Consider the following 17,352-nt stretch of genomic DNA (forward strand, 5'->3'; position numbering starts at 1 on the left):
TCTACCTGGTAATTTGCCTTTTAACACAGGTTTTTCTGCAGTGTGAATGGGTCAACCCGTGTCTGCATACCCGGATCTCAAACACGGGTAAAAAGAAGGGTTTCACCCATGTATGAGACCTGGGTATGCGACCCGTTCACACTGCAAAAAAAACTGTGTTAAAAGGCAAATTCCCGGGTCGACGCAATAGACCCGGGAATTTGCCTGCAGCGAGAACGGGGTATTATTAATGATATTGGTATCGTGCATATCCTTAACGATATACAGATGGAGCCACTGTCATATATTCCTATAATAGGATCAAGTGAATAATTGGATTACTCTACTAATCCCCTACTGTATTGTTCTATGTATTGTATTGCAGCTGAGAACAATAGGATAGCCATAGCTAGCCATGCTGATCCATGGCCTAAGAAAGATAGATGAGATGGGCTCCTACTGTATATCTCCCAGTGTGTACACACCATAAATGATGCAGTGTCTGGGCTGTGGCCAAGAATTTTCTGCAAATAATGATGAGTATCGTCAGCAGTATCTCTTCAATTATCCCAGAATGACCTTAAAAAATATCTATATTTATTGCCTACTACAGGTTGAGTATCCCTTATCCGAAATGCTCGGGACCACGAGCATTCCGGATAAGGGAATATTCCGGTTTTTGGAATAATTTTTTTTTAGTCATACTTACCTGCCCCTGGTGGGTCCCCGATGGTCCCTAGGCGTCCATGGAGTCCTCCGGCGTCCACGGCAGGCCACCAGCACCGTCTCCGGAGTCTCCAGCGGTCCCAGGAGTGCTTTGCGCAAGTTCCCAGGCGCGCCGGTGACGTCACCGGCGCGCGCGCGCACTCGCGCAAAGCACTCCTGGGACCGCTGGAGACGCGGGAGAGGATGCTGAAGGCCTGCCGTGGACGCCGGAGGACTTGGTAAGTATTAAAAGAGGGTTAGGGGGGGGGGGGGAATTTGAATTATTCCAAAAAAACACGGTTTTTGGAATAATTCGGATACGGGATGCCCTAATACGGGATACCCGACCTGTACTTAGCAAAATAACTATAAATTGCCTAAATAATAATAATTATGAGATTAAAATTACTTCATTACTCTATTTTCATATTCATTCTTCCTCTATATAATACTTGCATGCAACTACAAGTGCTCTTTTATTATAAATTACTGCAAGGTATTATATTTAAATACACTATAACTGATTTAAGACCAGGCCTTTCCATTATTTTGCTTAATCTACTAGTAAGGAATCGCTACACAAATAATTGAAAATAAATCATTTTAATATAGGATTAATTACAGGTTATTGGCACTTATTGTATTGCTGCCTTGCAGCCAAACATACTGTAAGTGACACAATTCTAGTCTCTAGGGGCCTCTTCTAATCATGTGCTGTCTACCTAGGGTTTACCTAACATCACCAGGCATGTACATAATCTCTGGTCTGGTCTCAAGGCCATGCTGGCGCCGTGAAACTACACAAGTACCGAAAAATCTATTTAAGGTTTATAAGACCTATGGTTTTTAGTAGAGATGTGCAGGTCTGGATTTACATGGCTCTCAAAACGGGATCTTATTTGGCTATGCGGCTGTCATATGTTTTGTAGCCAAATAGATCCTGTTTTGAGATCCAGGTATAAACGGACCTTTACATCTCTTGTTTTTAGAAGCTACTGCTGAAAGTGGTTACCTAGCTGAAAATTGTCTTGCCTGCATAGTCTATTTATCCATGCAATTACGACCTGACGGACCCCGGTATTGCAAGCAAGGGGAAATACTGGGACATTTTGGCTAATTGTTTATATGATTTTGATTATACTGTATAGTCAAAATTGTTAGCCAAAATCGAACCGTGTGTGCACACCTTTGTACAGGTTGAGTATCTCTTATCCAAATATCCCTTATCCAAATTATTCCAAAAACCAAACATTCTGGAAAGTGAAAAAAAAATGACATGATCTATAACTGGCACTAATTATGTGCAAGACAATGATTGCATGGCATTCAAATTCAGTACCTGAGACAGTGCACAAACTTTGTTTATTGTTTCAAAACCTTGTTTTATGCACAAATAAAATATTTTTGGTTGTACTTCATGTGTTTGTACAGCATAAATGCATACTTACCTACATTCTGGCTGCCCTTTCCGGGAGAGGGCAGTCAGCTCAGGGGGGGGGGGGTATGGCTGCGGGGAGTGAAAATGGCCGGGGAGGGGGTGGAGCCACATGGGTGGCTACTTGCGTGTGGGCGTGGCCAGAATGATCGTGCCATGTTAGCTACGCCCCCCTTATGTGCAATGCCATTTTTACGGCATTGCACTGTGGTGGGCGGGGCTAAAACGGTGCGATTCGCGTAATTTGACCCGCGGTCGTAGGTGGCGGCGAGGGGGGGACGCGGGTGGCGGGGGGGGGTCATGGGTGGTAGCGGGGGGGGGGGGTTGCGGGAGCCGGGCGGCTTTACGGGATGGTAGGCAACCTTGCATAAATGCAAGATACCTCAAGATACATAATTGAAATATAAATATATTCTGCAATACGGAACAATCCGTTATCCAAAATTCTTTTGGTCCCGAGCATTTTGGATAATTATTAATTAATTCAGTGACATTTATTCCAAAGTCAGTAGCTGTAGCTAAGTGTACACCCTGAGGACATACATTTGCGAGTCATTGGCTCTATCTTTAAAGCTGAAAGTTTTATTTTGCCTCTAGTAATAAACTGCTCTTTTGTCTTCTAGAATGGCTAGTAATGCCAACGAAAGCACAGGTGACGGAGATGATGGGAACTTCAATTTCAGCTTTAAAATGTTCACAAGCTGGGATTACTTGATAGGAAATCCAGAGACGGCAGACAACAAATTTGCATCAATAACTACTAGCTTTAAGGTAAAATAAAAATTCTATTGGTATTTATGTTACAGGGGAATTGCATCAATGGTACATTCGTTACTATTCTTTATTGCACATTTACATAAATGATCCAGCATTTTCACAAATGCATATTGCCATTTCCTTATACTTTTTCAGTCAAAAGAGAATGTGGAGATAAAAAAGGAGTTTCTGTGAATAATAGCTATTAGTATTGCAAGGTTTTGCAACCAATGTTTCTACAATATGATGGTCATTTTATTAGTTTTATTAACATTTTTTTTTAGAAAAAATTCCCTGCCAGTTCTCGTTCTGTGTCCTTTCAGCCTGTGAGTCTGTGGTCGTCTCCTGTAGCAAAGTGCTTTTTCTCCAGCCGTGCCTGTAGTCGCTTGTCTGCAACTATTTAGAGCAGTGGTCTCCAACCTTTTTTGGGTCGGGAGCTACTCACGACAAAATAAACCGCCCGAAGAGCTACTAAAGTAAAAATTTGTAAAAAATCTGCATAATATCCAAAAAAATGCCCTTTACACATAATGCCACAAACCGTAATGCCCCTGACACATTATGCCACACACTGCAATGCCCCAGACACAATATGCCACACACTGCAATGTCCAATATGTCACAAACATACCTCCCAACACTGGAGGCAGAGGAGAAGAGACATCTGCGCCAAAAATTAGAGGGTTCAGCTACTACCGTGGAACTACTGCGAGGCTACATCCCCCATTTTTTCCGCTATGGGGGCATGGTCAGCTCTCTAAGAGCTGTAGCCACATGGGGTGCGGCCATGGAAAATGGGGGTGTGATACACATATGCCCTCAATAGTGCAGTGCCAGATACACATGACCCCAATACTGCAGTCCGTGATACCCATTATAAATATGCCCCGCACCGTGATGCTTCATTATACAAATGCCCCACACCGTGATGCACCATTATACATATGCCACACCGTGATGCTCCATTATGCATATGCCACAATGTGAAGCTCCATTATACAAATGCCCCACAGCGTGATGCTCCATTATACATATGCCACACACACACGATGCCCATTATACATATGCCAAACAATGTGAAACTCCGTTATACAAATGCCCCACAGTGTGATACTCCATTAAACATAGGCCACACCATGATGCTCCATTATACAAATGCCCCACACCGTGATGCACCATTATACATATGCCACACCATGATGCTCCATTAATCATATGCCACACACCGTGATGCCGATTATGCCTATGACCCACAATGTGAAGCCAGGGCCGGTGCAAGGCACCGGAGTGCCCCAGGCGAGTCGGGGTGGGGGCGCCCCGGTGCCGGGGGGAGGGAGGGGGGGGGTGGTACCTGTGTAAAAAAATTGCTGCCCCGGCGTCCCTGCAGTGCTGGGGCGGTCAGGGGTGTCCGTGCCATAGGGGTACCTGCGGCGCCGTCATGTGTATAAAGCTGGCTGCGGCCGGCGGGGTCCCTGTAGTGAATAGCAAATAACTAGAGCTTCCGGCGCCGCCGCGCGCATAGCGCTAGTTATTTGCTATTCACTACAGGGACCCCGCCGGCCGCAGCCAGCTTTATACACATGACGGCGCCGCAGGTACCCCTACGGCACGAACACCCCTGACCGCCCCAGCACTGCAGGGACGCCGGGGCAGCAATTTTTTTACACAGATAGCTGGGGGTGAGGGGCGAACTGCCGCCCTCCAGGTGCCGGCGCCCTAGGCAAATGCCTAGAGCTGCCTAGTGGTGGCGCCGGCCCTGTGTGAAGCTCCTTTATACATATGCCCCACACCTTGATGCTCATTAAACATATGCCACACAAATGATGCCCATTACACATATGCCCCACACCTTGATGCTCATTAATAAATAATCATCAAGGTATGTGGGGCATATGCCACACACACGATGCCACACACATGATGCCCATTATACAAATGCCCTTACAGCGTGAAGCTCATTATTAATGAGCATCAAGGTGTGGGGCATTTGTATAATGGGCATCATGTGTGTGGCATCATGTATGTGGCATATGCCCCACACACCTTGATGATTATTAATTAATGAGCATCAAGGTGTGGGGCATATGTTTAATGTGCATCATGTGTGTGGCATATGTTTAATGACTCATTAAACATATGCCACACACATGATGCCCATTATACCTCAAGCAGTGAAAACGGAATGCAGGCTGACCTCCTGCCGCCAAGCAAGGAACCGCTACGCGGCAGGAGGTCACTGACAGCCCAGAAACAGGCCGAGCTACTGGAAAACACCCGGCGAGCGACGGGTTGGCGAACGCTGATTTAGAGTATACCTGAACCAGTGCTTAAGTTACAGTTTAGCCACATCACCTGTCCTGTGTGTCAATCCATCGGCCCAGCTTAACTCTCTCCAAGTTTGCATTATGGCATTTGAAAGAATTTGCAATAGCTTCAAGGGGCGTCTGTTGACTTTTCTGGGCAGCAGCTTTACTTGCTAACAGTAGCAGTTCTTTTGGACCCACACAGTTCATGTATACTAGTTCCTCTCACAGGTGCACAGGTGTGTTACCAACTGTTACATTTTAAAGATTGACAGGTGGCCTTGAAAACATGTTAGAGGTCCTGAGCACTGGTGCATCATAATAGGTGCAAAGTGTACGGGGAACACTGTCTGCTGAGTCCAGGGGCGCGCACACACCACCATTTTTTTTAAGCATATACTACTAAATGGTTACATTTATTGGTACTTGTTTCCTATCTGGGCGCCCACGATCAAAATCGCGGTCATCGGGGGTAAAAATCGCGGTGATCGCGGTCATCGCGGGCATCGCGGGTAAAATTGGATGGTCGCGATGCCCGCGATGACCGCGATCACCGCGATTTTCCCATAGGGAACAATGTTAAAAAGGCTGATTGACCGCGATTTCACTGTTAAATGGCTCAATTGACCCGATTTGGCCATATTAACCCTGAATTAGGCCCAATTAACCCTTAAATGTCCCCACCAATTTTTGACGCCACCCCACGATCCACGCCAACCCAAAGCGTGGCGAGCGCAGCGAGCCCGCGAGGGGCGGCGGTACGCGTCCTCCGACCTTTTCATGCCCTACTATCCACTAGGGCGTGGTGTGAGAATATAATAGTGTGGCGAGCGCAGCGAGCCACCGAGCCCGAAGCGTGGCGAGCGCAGCCGGATACCTTCACTGTGAAGGCCGCGAGGGGACGCGCATAATTGTGCAGGTATCCGCGTCCCCTCGCGGGGCTCGCTGCGCTCGCCACGCTTCGGGCTCGGTGGCTCGCTGCGCTCGCCACACTATTATATTCTCACACCACGCCCTAGTGGATAGTAGGGCATGAAAAGGTCGGAGGACGCGTACCGCCGCCCCTCGCGGGCTCGCTGCGCTCGCCACGCTTCGGGTTGGCGTCGATCGTGGGGTGGCGTCAAAAATTTGGGGGGACATTTAAGGGTTAATGGGCTCTGTGGCCCATTTAACATTGATTCCTATGGCCAAATCGGGTGGATTGAGGCATTTAACAGTAAAATCGGGTCCATCGCGGCTTTTAACATTGATTCCTATGGGAAATCGTGAGCATCACGTCGCGGGCATCGCGGGTACATTTATGGCCGGCCGCGACGCGACCGACACGATTTCCAAGTTTAACATTGGTTTCAATGGGAAATCGCGGGCATCGCGTCGGTCGCGTCGCGGCCATACATAAATGTACCCGCGATGCCCGCGACGGGCGCCCAGATAGGAAACAAGTACCCATTTATTTATTTATTTACAGTTTCTTATATAGCGCAGCAGATTCCGTTGCGCTTTACAATAGTAGACAGTGATAAGACAAACTGGGTAACAACAGACAGACTTGGAGGTAGGAGGGCCCTGCTGCAAGCTTACAATCTATAGGGATATAGTGGGGAAACATAAGGACAGGCACCAGTAATAGCATAGCAGTTACAAGTCCAGAAGGGAAGCTATATAATACATAAGTGCCTCGGAGGGTTATGCATGTAGGACTTAAATATGATAGGCTTGCCTGAAGAGGTGAGTTTTCAGGGAACGCTTGAAAGTTTGGAGACTGGTGGAGAGTCTTAATGTGCGTGGAAGGGCATTCCATAGGATAGGAGCAGCCCGATAAAAGTCCTGTAATAATGAATGGGAGCTAGTGATCCGTGCAGAAGAGAGACGCAGATCTTGTGTAGAGCGTAGTGGTCGAGATGGGAGATATTTTGTGATAAGTGCAGAGATATATGCTGGTGCAGTATGGTTATTAGCTTTATAAGCAAGTAGAAGTGTTTTATATTGAATACGGTAATATACAGGCAGCCAGTGGAGGGACTGGCAGAGCGGATCAGCAGACGATGAGCGTCTTGCGAGGTAGATCAGCCTAGCAGCAGCATTTAAAATGGATTGCAGTGGTGAGAGTCTGTTCTTGGGAAGACCAGTTAGGAGACTATTGCAATAATCAATGCGGGATATAATGAGTGCATGGATAAGAGATTTGGTAGTGTCTTGTGTGAGATACGGTCGTATTTTGGATATGTTTTTTAGATGCATGTAACATGATTTGGAGACAGATTGAATGTGGGGAAGAAAGGACAGTTCAGAGTCGAGGATGACCCCTAAGCAACGAGCTTGTGGGGTAGGGTAGATTATCGAGTTGTCAACAGCGATGGAGATGTCAGGATGGTAACTGTTCTTAGTTGGCGGGAATATAAGTAATTCCATTTTGGAAATATTGAGTTTGAGTTGGCGACAAGACATCCAAGATGAGATGGCAGAGAGACAATCAGAGACTCGACCCAAAACCACTGGTGACAACTCTGGGGTTGATAGATAGATTTGAGTATCATCAGCATACAAGTGATACTGAAATCCGAAAGAGCTGATTAGATTGCCAAGAGAGGAGGTATAGATTGAGAAAAGCAGAGGACCTAAGACTGAACCTTGCGGAACTCCGACTGACAGAGGTAATGAAGAGGAAGTAGAGTTAGAGAAGCGAACACTGAAAGAGCGATCAGATAGGTAAGATGTGAACCAGGAAAGGGCTGTATCATTAAGACCTAGGGAGTGTAGTGTTTGTAAGAGAAGAGAGTGATCGACGGTGTCAAATGCAGCAGAAAGATCAAGAAGAATAAGTAGTGAGTAATGGCCTTTAGACTTAGCCGTTACCAGATCATTCACCACTTTAGTCAGTGCTGTCTCAGTGGAGTGTTGAGAGCGAAAACCTGACTGAAGTGGGTCTAATAGGGTGTTAGAGTTAAGAAAGTTTGTGAGGCGAGAGTAGACAAGTCTCTCCAGTAGCTTGGAGAGGCATGGGAGCTGAGATATAGGACGATAGTTAGAGAGAGAGTTAGGGTCAGAATTCTGTTTTTTTAGAATAGGAGTTATCACTGCATGTTTGAGCAGAGAAGGAAAAGTACCAGTAGTAAGAGAGAGATTGCAGATTTTAGTTAAGGTTGGAATAATCACAGGAGATAGATTTTTAATGACTTGCGCAGGTATAGGATCGAGAGGAGAGGTAGTAGAGTAAGAGGATAAGAAGAGTGCGGATACTTCCTTTTCATTTGTGGGCTCAAATGAAGAGAAAGTGCCAGAGGGTTCAGGTGTGGCAGAAAGAGGGTTAGAGATTGGTGAGTATACCATTTCATCTCGGATGTTATCAATCTTTTCTTTAAAGTAGGAGGCAAGTTCTTGTGCACTGATGGTAGCCGTGGGGGAGGAGGGGGAGGGTACAGAAGAAACTTATAGGTGTTAAAAAGTCACTTAGGGTTAGTGGCATGAGAAGAGATGAGAGATTGGTAGTATGTTTGTTTGGCAGTGTCCAAAGCATTGCTGTAGGAGTGGTAGCTAGTTTTATATGCGAGGAAATCAGTCATACTACGAGATTTGCGCCATTGGCGTTCTACTTTATGTGACTGATTTCGTAGTTGTCTTGTTGTTTTGGTGTGCCACGGTTGGCATCTAAGCCTACGTGGGGTGTAATGGGTAGCTGGAGCCACGTCATCAAGGGCCGTTTCAAGAGTCTGGTAGAGGTGGGAAACAGCAGAATCAGGAGAGGTAAATGTAGAAATTTGTGAGAGCTGTTGTTGCAGGGAGGTGGTAAATTGTGGAAAATTAATTGCATTAGTATTTCTGCGGGTTAGAGTAGGCTTGCATGATTTCAGTGTCAGTGAGCTTGGGGTAATGGAAGAGAGTGAGAGGGTAATGAGATTGTGATCAGAGAGGGAAGGGAGTGTTAGTAAAATCAGAGACTGAGCACAGCCTGGTGAAAACAAGGTCAAGGCAGTGGCCTTCCTCATGAGTAAAGGAGTCAGACCACTAGGAGAGGCCGAGAGAGGTGGTTAGAGAGAGGAGTTTGGGAGCATGCAAAGATGGTGGACTGTCAATAGCAATATTGAAGTCACCCAGGATGACAGTGGAGATGTCAGAGGATAAGAAATGGGGGAGCCAGGCAGAGAAATCTTCCAGAAATTGAGTTTTGGGAAGCCCAGGTGGGCGATAGATAGCAGCAACACGCAGAGAGAGTGAACTTTAAATGATGTAAATGTGAGTGAAGGAGCAGATGGTAGAACTGAGTATGTGAAGTCTTGTGACAGTAATATACCAACCCCACCTCCTTTACAGTTACCAGGCCTGGAGGTGTGAGTGAAGTGGAAACCACCATGTGACAGTGCTGCAGGCGAGGCCGTGTCTGATTGTGTGAGCCAGGTTTCTGTAACTGCCAGCAGGTTGAAGTTGTGAGAGATGAAGAGGTCATGGATGGATGTTAATTTATTGCAATATAAATAGGTTACATCATAGCACTTGGTAGTATCTTAACCAATGATAGTTTTCACAATTTAAGCTTTGGGAACACTATATCTTGTTTATGGTCATTATTTTGAATGCAAATAACATCATATTCCCTGTGTTGTATCCTACAGGAATCTATTGTGGATGAAGAAGAAAGTAATAAGGATGAAAACATTCATCTTACTCGATTTCTCCGCCTCCTCGCCAATTTAATGATAATATGCTGCTTATGTGGGAGTGGTTATCTTATCTACTTTGTCGTAAAGCGCTCTCAGACATTTTCAAAGATGCAGAATATCGGCTGGTATGAAAGAAATGAGGTACTATTTGTATGGTATAATAATAATAAGAAGAAGAAGAAGAATATTTACATGGTATATAGGGCCAGATGCACTAAGCTTCAAAAGTGATAACATGGAGAGTGATAAACAACCAACCAATTAGCACATGTCTGACATTTTTCAAACACAGTCTGTGAAACGGCAGGTAGGAGCTGATCAGCTGGCTGTTTATCACTCTCCATTTTTTCACTTTTGAAGCTTAGTGCATCTGTCCCATAGAGTGAGATATGATGTATGAAGAGCACTATATGACATGTACATTGAACTTCAGCATGTTACAGTATGTATGCTAACATAAAGAAAATCACTGTTCTCTATGAAATCTGCAAACATGTAGTGATTTTGGAAATCATTCAGATGTAACAAAAAAATGATAAGTGCATGTCTGTGGCTTATCGTGTTTGCAGTCATTGGTATGTTTGTAGAGCAGCAGCGCTGTCCCCAGAGATTTAGCTGCCCGCAAGGTCTTGTAATGTTTGCTAGAACTAATGCACGTTCATTGGGGGCAGCCAAGAGGTAGGTCACAGCACCTCTGCAGTAGCCTAACGCATGGATCACCAGAGGGGGCAGTTTTCGCTCCCTTACTCTTGCGGTCAAGATGTTTGTACAACTTGGCAGTATTGTGCTTTTAACTAGTATATATAGTTTTATCAGCTCTCCGATGCTCAATAAACCTAATAAATCTCAATTATTTTATGCTGGAGCATGATTTCCATATGTTAGCAAGCTCCAGCAGGCCCTGGTAGCCATTCAAATGTAGCTGGGACCTGTAATTTACCACAGTAAAAGAAAAATATTTATTTTAATATTAACATCATTATTAGTTCATCACCCCCATCCAAGGTATGTTGGGAATATCCCTACTGCTACCAGCACGTTATGTTTAGGAGGGACCCTCCCGCTAGGGAATACAGCTACATGCTGATTCGCCTTAAGCTAGTTGGAGCTGCGGTGGCATCAAGACCCCTGGCTGGTAAAGCCTAGTACTGATTGTGGACAAATTGAGGGGAAACCCATTTAACTTTGGATGGGTGACAAATATTTTGTAATGGGTGCTGGCTATCTCGCTGGCCTCAAGGGATCTCTTTAATTTCACATTATTTCTGTGACATTTATAGCAATTTTAAAATCCTGGACTATTACATCCAATGTCTTTAACCTTTAACATAATAAGAATCAGGATGCCAACTTGTGTCAAAGCTGTCTAATATGACGCTATTACAGTATATTCCACCCAGTGGTGGAAGTACTGGGAGCGGTACTGCAGGAGAAGGGTCTGGGTTGACGGTTACAAAATATTTGGTTTGTTTGAGAATTACAGCATATGGACATTTTATGAATAGACTATGTTATGGTCTTAATATCATTTCTTTGAAACATATTCCCCATGTTTTGCATAGAGACAAAACTTTCTTTGACTAATGATTCTTTCCTGTGATGATTTTGTAGGTGGAGATAGTAATGTCTCTGCTTGGAATGTTTTGCCCCCCATTATTTGAAACAATTGCAAATTTAGAAGATTATCATCCCCGTGTGGCACTGAAGTGGCAGCTAGGCCGAATCTTTGCTTTGTTCCTTGGAAATCTCTACACGTTCTTACTGGCCCTGATGGATGATGTCAATGAGAAAGTAAGATGGGAAGTACAAACTGTACATGCAATATTTTATAGATACAGTATATATTTGTGAATAGACTTGTGTCATAAACCCTTATCATCATTGTTTTACAGTTAGCTCAAGAAGATTCTGTAAAGAATATTACTTACTGGACAATGTACAATCACTACAACTCGTCCACATACACAAATGGAAGTGACACTACACCACCACCTCTACATCCAGCCGATGTCCCTAGAGGTCCTTGCTGGGAAACTAACGTTGGAGTTGTAAGGACATCCATAATTATTCTGTTATTCTAACATAATACTGTAGCTTGCTTGTAAATGACATTCTTTTAACATCTAACCTAATCAATATTAACATGTCATTAGTACTGTAACAAACAGGGACAATGGCAAATACAAATAGAATTTAATAGAGATGTCTGTTGTGTTTCTGTAACTAAGGACTCCAGAGAGAAGCAAGCTACACATAGATCAGTTACTGGGTGTAAAAAAGTGTCGTAGCCTCAGGTGTGAACAACCGGGGCTATTCAATTACACACTCTTTTTCTCACCCGGTACATTAAGGGGTCATCAAATCTATTGCAGTAAGTTTTGCCATGGAAAAAATGGTCTTTTCTTACATTTTTTTGTAGGGCAATTCAATTAAATTCCCCTGGGGATCAATTAGTCAGAGTAAATTACCGCAACTAATTGAATTCCTCCTGAATTGTTAATGAGTGAAAAAAAAGTATTGTGTGACAAAATACTACAAAGCAGTTTATAGATAATATATAGTAATTCATAACAGTGCCTATTCTATTGGAGTTTGCAATGTATTTCCCCTACTACACATACTAACATGCAAGTTTGATTTCTGATAAAAGCCAATTAGTGTCAGTTTTTTTTCCACTCACAGCAGGACTGCAAGTGACTATTCTAAAACTTTACCTCTTGCAACTCCAGCCACAAACTGTTGATCAATCATTCAAGACTCCGAGTCCTGTGTAGTTCCATAAAAGATCAATCTTTCAGCTATACTATAGTATGACAGTATAATAAGAATCTATCCACCTTATCTGTTATCAGCATATATCAGGCCTACTGTATAACAGCCACTGTCTGGCTATGTGTCATATCTCACTTTGTTCTCCAATGCTCATATCCTAACTAGGAGTTTGTAAGGCTGACGGTGTCTGACATTCTAGTGACATATGTCACCATCCTAGTTGGGGATTTCCTTCGTGCCTGCTTTGTAAGATTTATGAACTACTGCTGGTGCTGGGACTTGGAGGCTGGCTTTGTAAGTTATCTATATTTCTCAAAACAAAATAACTTTTCACTATCAATCTCTTGCACTATCTGTACTGTTATTTCTATTATTATACTTGTTATTTATACAAAGGAAAAGGGAGGGGGTGTGGACAATGTGGTGGAGGTGTGGTCAGACCCCTTTCTTATTGAATATAACAAAACAATGCAAGTTGCACTGCACAGGGTGGCTGTCAATTCTGGCGGTAGATAGGTGGTAGGGTGTGCATGTTCAAGTCAGGAGAGAGAGGACTGCTGCTGCTGACTCTGCTGTCGCTTTCCTCAGCCTGGGAAATAGCAGCTTGTTCTGAGTTGGGGAGAGAGGCTGCTGCAGCAGCAGAAGTCAGTTCTCTCTCTCTCCCTGCACTGTGGCTTTGGGCAATGGGGAGCCAGTTGCAGTGGGAGCCAGGCCTCTACCAGACCCCTTAAACAGGCAAGACCCAGGTAAGTAGTACCCATTGCCCCCTCTTGGCTCCACTGTATATCATTCCTAGCCTCACAATCCCTCTGTACAGAGGAAAAACAATACACACAAAGCACGAAATTGCTCATTGTGTATGGGTGCGTACCAATCTGATAACCGCTCTATTGGATCAAAACATTTATCAGATCAGCACACTTTATCAGGTGTGTACCAAGCTTTAGACAAAAATCCATCACCTACTGTGATTGTCATTGCCTTTTTTTATACATACTTTAGAATACCTGAGCTGGTAATGGATTTAAGGGGGGACCCACATGCCATTGTTTTCTTTAAACATTTTTACCAGCAGTATGTTGAGTAGGGAGGCTGCCATGCTTCTTCGTCCTCCTGAGGAAGCGAATCCCTGCCACCCCCACCAATTTCTGGGTCCCAGGACCTGCATAATGTAGCAGACAGGTACTGGAAACCATGCATCCATGCAAGTGGCAGCTTGACTGCCTATACACAAACCACAGCTTCTATGGACTGCATCAGCTGCAGCTGATTAAAGCTGGATTGGGCTGATGACAAGTTAGGGAGTGGCTCCGATAGGAACCCAGCTCTCTGCCTGTGGAGTCTATGACTGACAGGTGGGACTTCCAATAGGAAGTTATCACCAGTCACAGTGAAGCCAGGGCAGGCACGGAAGGCACTGTCTGTATTGAATGACCACACCCCTTCTGGGTCTGACCACACCCATAAAGATGGGCACCTACAGTACACCTGAATCCCCTTGATGGGATATTCATGACCCAAATCGAAACTGTGCAAGTCAGGGGTTTTTTTTTGTATTAAGCTGCACATTTTCTGCAGCTTGACCAGTTCTGCAAACATGGGGCCTCACAAAGATGAGGTTGTTATTGTCATTGCTGCTGCTATATTTTTCCATTCTCAATCACAAATATATACTGATATTGGCAGAAGCTAACCTGAGCATAGGGACGCCCATGTGCTGGTGCACCATTGCCATCAGATGGCATACAATTGCTGATTTACAGTATCGGTACCATTGTCGCAGATCGCGTCATGTCACAAAATGCATCTATCGGCAAACAGGCTGAGCTGGTCTCCTGGGATGCAGAGGGCTCTTTCATAGCAAGTAAGACCCCAACTGGTAATGTATTTATATAGCTCATATAGGGCGAGATGTACTAAGCTTGAAAAGTGATAAATTGGAGAGTGATAAACCACCAACCAATCAGCTCCTGCCTGTCATTTTTCAAACACAACCTTTGACATGGCAGGTAGGAGCTGATCGGCTGGTGGTTTATCACTCTCCATTTTATCACTTTTCAAGATTAGTACATCTGGCCCATAAAGAGCTGTAAACAAAAAACAATATAAGCCTTTTATTTTAAATTTATTTTTATTTTAAGGTGCTTTCGCTTTCTGTTTTTTATTTTTATATTTTTCTTTCCTCTTCTCTCACTATGGGCGATATTCTCTAATAATCCCGGCCACACATCGCCGGCACTCGCATCGTTAATAATCGCATATGCAGTAACATATGCGATTATCAATGCAAAGGCGATGGCCGGCGATGTACTGTGGGTCCCCCCTCCCTCCCTGAATCCTCACCCAGCTGGGAGAGGGCTCCTCTTCCTCCTCCCTGCACCCAGAAGCGGTGCAGGCAGGAGGAGATCACTGGTCTGGGCAGCACAGCAGGAGGCTTCCCGGACACAGGTGAGGGGGATGCGGTGCGGATTGGCGGGGGGCGCGCGGGGCAGCGGGGGACGCGGAGGGAATCCCATAGACTTCCATGGGGTTATGCCATCTAGAACTGGCGTAACCCCCCGAAGTGAAGCCCCGGTAAAAAAAACAGAAAACTGGGTTTTTACGGTATTTTGTGTTTGGTGAATCTCGCCCTTTCTCTTTTCTTTATTCTTATTACATTTATTAGCGCTCCTTTTACTACATTTAAATTTTGCATTTTTAATTGAGCTGCTGGAAGTGGTAGCGTAGTGCAATTTCTTGTATGTTTAATAGTTTTTAGCTTAACCCATTTAGTGCAAAATCTCTGTGAGAGATGTGCAAAATATCCACTAAAAATGCCACCGTCACTCACATTTGTTATATAAATTTGAATAAAAAATGTTGAGTAAAAATATTTCCTACCTATATAAGGTAAACATTAACATTGCAGGTCATTAAGATGAATAAAAATGTTTGCTTGTCAATTTTCACACCTATTTTGACAAATTCACTTGGCACTTGATAGTACTTTTTTAAATCGTAAAATATATATATTTTTTCATACTGAATATGAACACTTAATAACATGGGACATTTACTTCCCTGTAGCCTTCCTATGCAGAGTTTGATATCAGCGGTAATGTGCTGGGATTAGTCTTCAATCAAGGAATGATTTGGTAATGTAATTTCAAATACTTGACAATCTGTATTGTGTTGTGTCCTACATGCTTTGCTTGTCTTGCAGAGGAGATTTTAAATGACTGTTTGTGCAACATTTCTTTTAATTCATCAGATGAGAATCTTCAGTCTTCTGATGGTCTTGTTTAAACTAGATTTACTTAAAAAGAAAATAATCAGCAACCACTTTTTACAAATAAACTTAGAATCAGAGTTCCAAGTATAAATGTTTATAAACATATATTTTAATTGGTCTATATACAACTTAGAGTCTAGTCTTCTATGCTTACAGTCCAACATTCAATGTTTTCCAAGGTTTAATAAAGAATCCAAGACTTGCAAATCATATTAAACAAAGTGGAGACTGCTTGTCTGTTATGCAGATAATTATCTTAATACTTTCCAGTACTGTTAAACTATGACCATTATGATCTTTGCACATTAATATGCCAAAAATGTTAAGTGAACAAAGGGAACCTTGAATCAATTTAGAGACATGAGGGGGAATTACTTACAATTTGTCTCGCCAGGCAGCACTGGCTCTGTAAAAGAATCACTTAATTGACAATGATGATGATGATAGGCAGAGGGACATGTGAGGGAAAAGATGGAGGACAGCGAGGAAAATGTAAGGGAAATTAAAAATGGAGGGCAGTGAGGGAGACATGTGAGGGAAAACATAGATTTTGATTGATATTAAGCACTGCAGCTAATACCAAAGGGGATTTACCATACCCCTAATAGTTGTGGACAAAAAAAAACAAAATGGTACAGCGCTGTGCTTAATAAATGTTAGTAAATGTATTAAAATAATTTCATAAATTAAATAAACAATTAAAAAATAATTACTATTCAATGTGGCCAACATTGGGACAGACAAGACTAACAAACATGTAATGAAAAGCTCCCCTCAGGTGGACCCCTTGCAATTGGTCTTTTTGGGGTAATTGGTAGCAGCATGCAGTTAAGTAGCAATAATGGAGGGTTAGTGATAGCATAAAGTTAGTAAAATTGTCCCTCTGTTTATACCGGTAGCTTTGCAAATCACAATCCTTAATTCATTTCAAATGTGCACATTCAATAAGCCAATACTTAAGTGGGCATCCGGACAAACAATAGGGAACCAGCTTGCAATCTTCCAAACGAACCTCTCCGACCACTGAATGCAATATTGGAAGTGGTCCTATCTGAAATGGCTACATCTGTACTGTCAGGTGGCAGCTTCTATCCCCAGTCCATGTGAGGGAAAAGATGGAGTGCAGTGAGGGACATTTAAGGGAAAAGATGGAGGGCAGTGAGGGAAATGGGAAGGAAAACATGGAGAGCATAGGGGGATGGGTGTGGTACAGGGGTCCGACAGTCGGAATCCCAACAGTCATTAGCCCGATGTCGGGATCCCGACTGGCCGTACCCAGACAGCATGGTGAGTGCAATTTGGCCCCTTGCGGGCTCGCTGCGCTCGCCATGTTGTGGGGACTGTGGCTTGTTACCAGAGCCACCTATTCTATTCTCCCTCTATGTGGGTCCTGGATCCCCACGAGGGAAAATACCCGGTAGCCGTCGGAAACCCAGATGTCGGTGTTTTGACAGTCGGGATCCCAACGTGGGG

General features: G+C 43.9%; 1 protein-coding gene across 1 annotated transcript in view; it reads left to right on the plus strand.

Moving 5' to 3' along the window:
* Positions 1-17,352, plus strand: part of LOC146005784 (transmembrane channel-like protein 2) — a 126,561-nt gene that overhangs the window by 102,872 nt on the left and 6,337 nt on the right. The window contains exons 11-16 of the mRNA XM_083145210.1: positions 2,743-2,890; positions 9,789-9,977; positions 11,448-11,627; positions 11,729-11,884; positions 12,774-12,902; positions 15,675-15,742. Of these exons, the coding sequence (XP_083001336.1) occupies positions 2,743-2,890; positions 9,789-9,977; positions 11,448-11,627; positions 11,729-11,884; positions 12,774-12,902; positions 15,675-15,742 (870 nt within the window). The remainder of the gene's footprint in view (positions 1-2,742; positions 2,891-9,788; positions 9,978-11,447; positions 11,628-11,728; positions 11,885-12,773; positions 12,903-15,674; positions 15,743-17,352) is intronic.

The sequence above is a fragment of the Crinia signifera genome, chromosome 5 (genome assembly GCF_055691185.1).
Source record: "Crinia signifera chromosome 5, ASM5569118v1, whole genome shotgun sequence".
In the NCBI taxonomy this organism is placed as follows: domain Eukaryota; kingdom Metazoa; phylum Chordata; class Amphibia; order Anura; family Myobatrachidae; genus Crinia; species Crinia signifera.